Source organism: Ruditapes philippinarum, unplaced genomic scaffold, assembly GCF_026571515.1.
Source record: "Ruditapes philippinarum isolate M1 unplaced genomic scaffold, ASM2657151v2 ctg5763_1_1_1_1, whole genome shotgun sequence".
NCBI lineage: Eukaryota > Metazoa > Mollusca > Bivalvia > Venerida > Veneridae > Ruditapes > Ruditapes philippinarum.
In genome coordinates, this window is record NW_026864301.1 from 107,689 (window position 1) to 117,747 (window position 10,059).

At 35.2% G+C, this 10,059-nt stretch overlaps 1 protein-coding gene across 1 annotated transcript; it reads right to left on the minus strand.

Moving 5' to 3' along the window:
- Positions 1-217: 217 nt before the first annotated feature.
- On the minus strand, positions 218-4,256 carry LOC132725124 (uncharacterized). The gene is made up of 3 exons (XM_060710203.1): positions 4,190-4,256; positions 3,602-3,811; positions 218-420 (listed from the first exon to the last, which is right to left on the minus strand). Exons 1-3 carry the CDS (start codon positions 4,254-4,256, stop codon positions 218-220), a joined length of 480 nt encoding a protein of 159 aa, XP_060566186.1.
- Positions 4,257-10,059: the final 5,803 nt, after the last annotated feature.

Here is a 10,059-nt window from a genome sequence, read left to right on the forward strand (position 1 = left end):
TCCGGTTGGAGCGATTTAGGAAAAAATAAAAGTATTGTCTACAACAAACTAAGGCGTGTTAAAAATTTTTGACGAAGGGAGGCAATTGATGCATCATGTATCAAATATGCTTTTAAGAGTTACGTTTCTTTATCGATATTTCTTTAAAAATTAATGAAGAAGGAGTAAACTCTCTGCAACTAGTCTACAAAAATAAGTTTGTTCCATTTAAGAAACTTTAATGCTGCACTACCTGAGTTTTTGATAACCTGAGTCGTTTTGCAAGTTCTGATCTATCCTTGCCAACAAGATACTGGTTCCGCTGGAATTCTCTCTCCAGTTCAAAAAGTTGATACGGCGAGAATGTTGTTCGAGCCCGCTTTGGGCGGTCTAGGTCTAATGCTTTAGGAAACACTAATTCCTTTACGGTGCCATTTGCTTCTGAAAGTAAACAGTTTGAAAATTTACAATTATGTTTGTTTGTTATTTTATATTAAATTCTCTACGAATTTTTTTATTACTGGTTTCTACAGACGTTAAAGTAGCTCACATTAAGAATGGTGTACATTTTTCTGAATAGTTACAAAGTGTTATAGAAAATAAAATTAGTCGATCGATAGTAATTAAAGATTGCGTGCACAACTTGCTATCAAATTAAGTCGATTTACATAACATGCATAACATGTATAGCATAGAATAGCATAACTTATCATGTATTGCATAGCATGGCATAATATATATTCATACTTTATTTTTGTCTCATTCGTAAACATACATTTTTATACATATTTACAAATATTCACATACAATCTGCATACGACCATTCTATTTAAGAATTTCAAGAGACATTACATCAATGATAAACATATTCAAGACCTATTACAGTTAGACTAAAATCTAATAGTTAAATTACAATGTATATAAACAAAATATTAAAAGTAAGGTAACCATCGCAAATCGAAAAATAAAAACTGCTAAGAAATTGAGAATTGTACGTCGGAGCCATAACGCGCGTATATCAACGTTTTAAAAGATCGATTATAGTAGTATATGCATCTCTTTACCCCCAAGACTGCGCATGCGCGGCGGCCATTTTGTTTTCTATAAATAGTAACTCATTTGCATAGAAGAAATATGGCCTTACTACACATACGCGGCGGCCGTGTTGAATAACAGACGCGCGGCAGCCATTTTGGATTCATTTTTAAGAATGACATTACGTTATAAATAGAAATAAAAAATATCTCCCGGAAGTATACGGAGCTGACTTGTATACACGATCTTAGGGCTTGAATCGCGGACATTGAAGGTCAGGTCCTCGGCTCTAGACGGGGAGAAAATCACCATTATTATAACTACAGATAACCTTTGTATAAATACGTGCTTAACTACACATATCAATTTATAAAAACATTGTTCGAATAAAGTAGAATCTCTTAAAAAAATGCAAACGGCTTGATAATATTTTTATGTTTATAATAAATTCTTATTTATACATTCAATAAAAAATATTACTTGTTAACTCCTCGGCGACCCGAATCCAAATGACACAAATCATCAGTGTATTATTTCTAAATGCTCTGATCACGAGTGTAAAGTCGCCACAATGTATGGCGTGTGTTTATTTAGGGACGGAAACACTAACAATGGCCTATTGAAATGTTAAAGTTAATCAATTTAAAGTAGCCACTCGGTCTAGCGTATGTTTATTTAGGGACGGATATGCGGACAATGCTCCATTCAACTGTCAAAGTTTAACCGTCTAAAGTAAAAGCGGGTAAGCAATAAGCTTTTGAAGTGTCAGTTTACCACTGGGGCATAATTTTAAACTCATTTTCGAAAAGAAATGCCAATATGTTTTGAAAACTGATCATCACGAATGTGCAAAATTATAAAAAAAAACTATAATTAATGTTAACTAAAACCGAACAAAAATACAACAGAAAAAGCGTTTTTCGTTTTTTGTGCAACATTTTACGATATACATTTTGATTTTTTTAGGCATCAAATGATAGACCTGACAGAATGCTTCAAATTAAACCCTAGGTTCTCGATTCGATTTTTAGCCGTTCTCGAGTTATGGCCAATTAGCGATTTTTAAACCAATTTTTCAAAGTTCATAAAACCCTTAGATTTATATGCTGTTTGAAAGATCTCTGCAAGTAGATACAGAAAATGTATTATTATATGGATCTATCTCTTACTATTTCTGAGATAGGAGAGTTTGAATATGGCAGACAAAATCACTCATGCGGAAAAACCGCGCATAACGTTTTCGTTTATGAACGAAACATAGTCGTGTTTGGTATCAAATTGAAGGTCTTGACGAGTTCATTTTAGTCACGCATCAAACCGGATGTCAAGTCACTCGTGCGTGAAATCCATTTTTTCTCCTCAACGAACGGACCGATCTTATCAATACCTGTATCGAACGAAAGGTATTACTCACTAGATTCAGAAAATGTATACTTTTGTATCGCTGACTCGGATAGGGACCGAGAATTGAAGTAAAATCACTCCAGCGTAAAATGTGGATTTACACCTTCATTAGTCAATATAACCCGGTCATGTTTGGTATCGTACGAAATGTTTTAAGGCGCTCTTTATGAATACTGACTAAAAATCACTAGTGCATAAACGCTCTATTTCTATTAAACATTCTTCATTGAAAATACTGTACTTGAAATATAAACTCAACTTACTGAGTTAATGATGTTAACTCTATGACGTTCAATCACCAAATGACTGAAGTTACCACTACGATACATCATACGCATGCGCTGATCTAAATTTAGAAATGTCATTGTCCAATCTAAAAGCAGTTTCTCTTTTCTTACGGACTAAATGTAACCAATCAGACAAAAGAATTATTTGACCAATAATTTTGATCACGTGACCATAAATAACATAAATAGATGAATAACGTCATGCCAAATATAGCAGCCAATCAGATTTTAATACGTGTGTATATAAATGAATACTAATCAGCGTATTGGCATAAGCAAGATGAACGCCACTGACTGTACATCCTTCAACCAGAACATGGAATATTACGAAAGTAGACTTAAGACGTTCGATACGTATCCAAAACAATTACTCCCGAATAAGTACGAACTGGCAAGCGCGGGATTATACTATAGCGGGAAATCAGACTTGTGCGAGTGTTTCAGATGTCACATAAAATTAAGCGCCTGGGATAGATCGGACATCGCATTGAGAGAACATCATAAGTGGTCACCCAATTGCGAATATATTAAAATAGTAGCGCGCTCCTCAACAAAAACCGCCCCCAATAGGCGGATTTGGCGCGTTTGTATCAACAACTAGGTCAACACCTTGCGGTTTTGGAGGATTCGGTGGTTTAAGTTCAACGACATCTACTGTATCAAATTAGACGAAAAAATGTTGACATTCGTTTGTATAACCATAACATTGATAGTGTACTACTGTATTGTAACATATCTTTTGTGTTTCTTTGTAAAGAATATGTTTATCTGCGTATATTTTATCAATAAACATGTATGACTGGAAACAGGATTTGTCTTCTATTAATCTCCTGCTCCTTCACCACCACCACCACCTTCACCACCACCACCACCACCACCACCACCACCACCTCCACCACCACCAACACCACCACCACAGCCACCACCACCGGCACCACAACCATCACCAACACCACCACCACCGCAACCACCACCACCTTCACCACCACCACCACTCCCACCTCCTCCACCACCACCACCACCAACACCACCTACTCCACCACCACCGCCACCGCCACCGCCACCACAACCATCACCACCACCACCACCACCGCAACCACCACAACCTCCACCACCACCACCACAACCACCACCACCACCATCTCACCACCACCACCAACAACAACAACACTTCACTCCAACGAATACGTCAGTGTACTACTGTGTCTTTTTTTAATAATGAATCAATGTCCAATTTGTCAACAACTTTTCTCAAGACGCGACGCCATGTTGAGACATCATCGTAACCTGCACGAGACTGACAAAATTGTAAGAGATAACCATCCATCACCACAAATAACCCTGGGTCAGAAAAGATGACGTTTTAGCATCCGTTTTCGATGGTCGTCTCCGGGCCTAGCGGTAGCGGAAAAACTGAATGGACAAAAACATTGCTTTTATCCGATATAGAAAGTCTGCCACCGGAGCGCATCATTTGGTGTTACGGTCAATGGCAGATTCTATACGACGAACTTCAGCGTAGAATACCCGGGATAGATTTGTACATGGCATTCCCGACTACTTGAATAGTCCAGAGTATATTGACGGCGTAAAAGGAACTTGATCGTTTTTTGACGATTTGATGACAGAGGCCAAATGTGACCAGAGAATTGCCGATCTTTTTACCAAAGGCAGTCACCACAGGAACATATCTTTCGTGTATCTGACTCAAAATTTATTTCCTCAAGGAAAAGCCTGCAGAGATATTGCGTTGAATACGCAGTACCTAGTATTATTCAATAACCCTATTGACAGACAGCATGTGCTACTTAGCGAGGAAATATATTCTTCCTCTATATAATTTGAAACGTTCGAACGAGCGCATGAAACCGGGGCACGGTATTGTAGGGTAATCTCTACTACCCAAAACTTGCCGAAAATATTTGAAACGACAGTAGACAAGACAGCCTCGGTTTCCGCAAATGATTAGTGGAGCAGAACGTCTACAATATTAATGAATGATTGGAAGAGATTTAGAGGAGAGTGGATGGATCATAGACGAACGAAAATATAAAAAATCTTTCTTTACGGGTCCGTAAGCGGAATAAGAAGAGTAAGAACGCAAACCATAGGATGAAAATTTAAAAACCTTTAATTTGTAAAGAAATAAGGAAGCTAACCATTACCAAATATGATGGAATCCGAGTCAATTATGTTATAATTGAGAAAGAAATGAGACAAAATTAATAATCCCATTTTTGCATTGACTTTTTACGCATACAAGAAATACCCCGTCTTCAGCTGCACAAATTCTTCCAGTTCAGCGAAGAAACTTAGACTATCATCACAACATGACAATTGAAGAATCTATCCGACAAAGCGTTAAACTTAGAAAAGACTGTTTGAGACGTTATGCCCAATACGACATCAAGAATTGAATCAATGGGTGAGAATAATAAAGATGATGACGATGAAGATCACTTATTAGATGAAGAATAAAAATACCGTAAGAATGATATTGGCTCATTTACTTTCAAAACACAATATGGGTTCCATAGAGGTGTACGATCATACACAACAAAAATTGGTGCCGTATATAGATGACTCAGAGAAATGGTATCAGCATTTTAAAGATTTGAGAGACAGTTACGTGACACCCGATCATAGAGGCCGTTACATTATCGGTAGCGGTAATTCGCGTAAAAGGCTCGTGACACTAGAAACGAAGCTCAAAGAAACGGAGAAAAAGCTTAAAGAAACGGAAGAGAAGCTTCAAAATGCACAACGCCCTGTGGTCAATATGTTTAGCCGCGTGACACAAGCGGTTGAAATGGCAAAGTCGGAAGTAAAACGATTACGTGATTCCAATACAGAAAAGTCGGCGCCTAAAAAGCGTAAAACGGATATTGACTGGACTCGGTTCATTTTCTAAAATGGATAATTACCAGCTAGAAAATATATTGAAAAGATACTAGTACCTAGTGACAGTGTGTGCGGCTGTTGAAATTCATAAACAAAAAGGAAAGATTTGTGATTTCAAATACAGACACGAGTGAAGGATCTGGAAAATATTTGGTCGTGGACCAGACAAGTCTTTTAATTCATTGAGTAAACGACCCAGTCAGTATACTGTTCACTTTGAGTTATTGTTGAAAAGAGCCTTACTGGATGAATTGCAGTCAAATACAGGATTCAAATTCGAAAAATATGCGGACTATATTGTGTATATTACATCATGTATAGAAACATAAAGGACCTTTTAACACAATTTGATGTGCAATGCAGGAAATTGAATGACGATTTTATTCGATTTTATTTTAGTTTCATGTATAATGAATGTAAAGGTACCCAATAAAAGGTTGTAAAGAAAAATATTGCCTTGTTATGTATAATGATACCATGTAAATGTAATTGATTGATACGCTTAAAAAAATAAAGAAGACAAATACTACTTCAAGTCAAATATGTTTATTTTCTATATGGTAACATATATAATTACAAAGTTATATATCATTTTACATAATGGGCTTTAATGCATTCGTGTTTTCAGTTTAAACTGTTCTCTCTCAAGATAGAGCTTCTTTTCTCCAACACACTGTGAATATGATCAATAACTTTAGAAATTTGTTGTCCATTTTCGTGAACGAATTCTTTCATATTTGTATCGGATACAGGCATTGAATATAAAAATGGGTGATGTGTATACTTTACATGAACCAGTATATGTACAGGTAAAATCCATTCTTCTGTTCTATTTCTTTTTGCGCGTGGATACCATACATTAAACAGTTCATTCATTCAATGTAAACACTTGCGTTGAAAATCGACCTCTATACAGTCATACACCCGGAAAGGAACACCCATACTTATTACCAACATTGACAATGAACTAGGTACCGCGTTCTTTAAAAAATAATTTTTCAGTTCTGCCCGAGTATTAAGTTCCTCAGTAGTTTTTGAGCTTAATGTCACGAATGCTTGTTCCATTTGGTCGACTTGACACAAGTCTGTAGGTGTATATTCAGTCCCGAAATCATCATAGTCCATCTTGAGGGTTTAGAATTCTAAAGACAGAATGTGAAAAATCTTAGATTCTGTATTTCTTTATACATGAAGGTTTCTCCAGATTGGTCAGTTTATTCAAGCATTTGATTGCAAGTTATTTTTAGCTCATGACTTCATGACCTATGAATAGAAAATCATACCTTGTTTTTCTTTGACCAATATCATTAAAATCGATTCATGCATAAGTGAATTATAGTAAGTTCAATATAAAAAATATATATTTTATTACGTATGAGTAATTTTAACTTCCAGTATGAACTTTACTATCAACAGCGTCTGAAAGTACTCTTAAATACCTTTATTTGATACCAAGATGGATAAAATCGACCCATAAATAAGGACGCCACACTCGTTTGAATATTTTTCAAACAATTTAGTGCAATAACGCTTTATCTAACATCGGTGGTTAAAATACACTAAGTCTATATCTGTAATATCTCAGTAACTCATAATGATAGACCCATAAACCTATACATTTTCTAAATCTACTCATGGAGATCTTTTTAACGTATATAAATTGAAGGTTTTGTAATCTTTGAAAATTTGGGTTTTAAAAAATAGCTGTTACGTAATAACTCTGTAAACAGTTGAAAATCGAATCGACAATGGGGGTGTAAATTAAAGGTATTGAACTGTTCTTTCAATTGGTTGTCAACAATTAAAAATCATATCGTATTCGGTTGCTCTAGTAACCAATATATATATTTTTACGCATGAGTGATTTTGACTTCCAGTATGAACTTTATTATCAACAGCGTCTGAATGTACTCGTCAAGACCTTCAATTTGATACCAAACACGACTATGTTTCGTTCATAAACGAAAAAGTTATGCGCGTTTTTCCGCATGAGTGATTTTGTCTGCCATATTAAAACTCTCCTATCTCAGAAATAGTAAGAGATAGATCCATATAATAATACATTTTCTGTATCTACTTGCAGAGATCTTTCAAACGGCATATAAATCTAAGCGTTTTATGAACTTTAAAAAACTGGTTTAAAAACCATTAAAGGGCCATAACTCAAGAACGGCTAAAAATCGAATCGAGAACCTAGGGTTTATTTTGAAGCATTCTGTCAGGTCTATCATTTGATGCGAAAAAAAAAATCAAAATGTATACCGTAAAATTTTGCACAAAAGACGAAAAACGCTTTTTCTGTTGTATTTTTGTTCGGTTTTAGTTAACATTGATAATAGTTTTTTTATAATTTTGCACATTCGTGATGATCAGTTTTCAAAACAATTGGCATTTCTTTTTGAAAATGAGTTTAAAATTATGCCCAAGTTGTAAAACTGACACTTCAAAAGCTTATTGCTTACCCGCTTTTACTTTAGACGGGATAAACTTTGACAGTTGAATGAAAGCATTGTCCGCAATATCCGTCCCTAAATAAACATACGCCAGACCGAGTGGCTACGTTTAAAGGGATTAACTTTAACATTTCAATAAACCATTGTTAGTGTTTCCGTCCCTAAATAAACACACGCCATACGTTGTGGCGACTTTACACTCGTGATCAGAGCATTTAGAAATAATACACTGATGATTTGTGTCATTTGGATTCGGGTCGCCGAGGAGTCAACAAGTAATATTTTTTATTGAATGTATAAATAAGAATTTATTATAAACATATTAAAAATATAATCAAGCCGTTTGCATTTTTTTAAGAGATTCTACTTTATTCGAACAATGATTTTATTAATTGATATGTGTAGTTAAGCATTTATTTATACAAAGGTTATCTGTAGTTATAATAATGGTGATTATCTCCCCGTCTAGGGCCGAGGACCTGACCTTCAATGTCCGCGATTCAAGCTTTTAGATCGTGTATACAAGTCAGCTCCGTATACTTCCGGGAGATATTTTTTATTTCTATTTATAACGTGATGATGTCATTTTTAAAAAAGAATCCAAAATGGCCGCCGCGCGTCTGTTATTCAACACGGCCACCGCGTATGTATATTGAGGTCATTTCTTCTGAGCAAATGAGTTACTATTAATAGGAAACAAAATGGCCGCCGCGCATGCGCAGTCTTGGGGGTAAAGAGATGCATATACTACTGATTATCATCCAAGATAAGATCTTGCATGACCTGATTAGCAATGATTACCTTCACCTGGGTAAAAATACATTATCATGTTTAAAGCAAGTATATTGGCATTATTTACAAGACAATAAAAGACGACGTTGTAGAATGTTAAAACAGGTTTTGGCACATTAACGTATCATTTCAGTTTTAGTGAACAGAAATATTAATTGTTCATTTTTAGACATTTGCACAAATGCATTATCTACCGTTTTAGTCTTATCAAATAATGATTGTCGCAAGTCATCGTACACAAAGCAATCAAGAATGACACGGCTTTCGTCTTCAATACTGTCACAGAACTGGCAATTTCGTTCCAATACAGCTAAGCCTTCGTAACGCCCAGTTTCTATGCGTAAAGGCGCAACACCACACCAAGGAGGCATAATGAGTTTACAATACAATTCTGCCTCCTTTTCAGTTTTTAACAGTCGATATGTATGCAACTTATTGCCACCACGACCAGAAGGACCAGTGATTCTATTCAAAGATTCAAGCCAGTTTAAAACAAATTTTTCTTGCAATTTAGCTGTAACAATATTCACTATAGCATGTTTTGGAATGGAAATTCTAATATCACTATATTGGTGTGCATTACAATTTTTTAACATATCATTAACATAGAAAAACCAGTTCTTACATGATCTATTTGCTGCAGACAGAGTACAAAGTGCAACTCGTTTGTTTACTCTACAATCAAGCATATAAGAGAATCTAGATAAATGAATAGCAATGGATTTCCACTGTCTGATTTCTTGGGGTATCCATCCCATTTCACCGGAAACCGCGAAGTTAGGCGTATATCTACCGACACCAAATAATATGTATAACATATCATAGATAACTGACATTGCATCATAACATTTTCTTCACAAAAACTATAAAACTGTGAAACAAAATGGAATCATTTTATGGTAATGTCTCTTTAAAAAAACTATGTTTATATATTATATTATAGATTTCAAAAAATCTGGGTTTGTTCCTCTATAAATAATATAATTAATTAATAATCCTAATATTTCATTGGATTTAAAATTTCGGGAAGGTAATTTATTTTTTTAATCATAGTGTATCAGATGATAAAAGTAACTTAATCCTGCACATCGTTCTTTGATTAAATGATCTATAAGAATTGAATCATAATGTGCATTGATTAACTAATATCCGGGTTACTTATTATTGCGATCACTGCATCATTTCAACAGTCAGTTCGTCTTACTATG

Coding starts and splice junctions, on each gene's coding strand:
- LOC132725124 (XM_060710203.1), bottom strand. CDS start 4,256: ATGCCATGTACAAATCTATCCCGGGTATTCTACGCTGAAGTTCGTCGT. Junction 3,812..4,189: donor TATAGAATCTGCCATTGACC/GTAACACCAAAT, acceptor GTGGTGGTGGAG/GTTGTGGTGGTTGCGGTGGT. Junction 421..3,601: donor TGGTGGTGGTGTTGGTGGTG/GTGGAGGTGGTG, acceptor GTTTACTTTCAG/AAGCAAATGGCACCGTAAAG.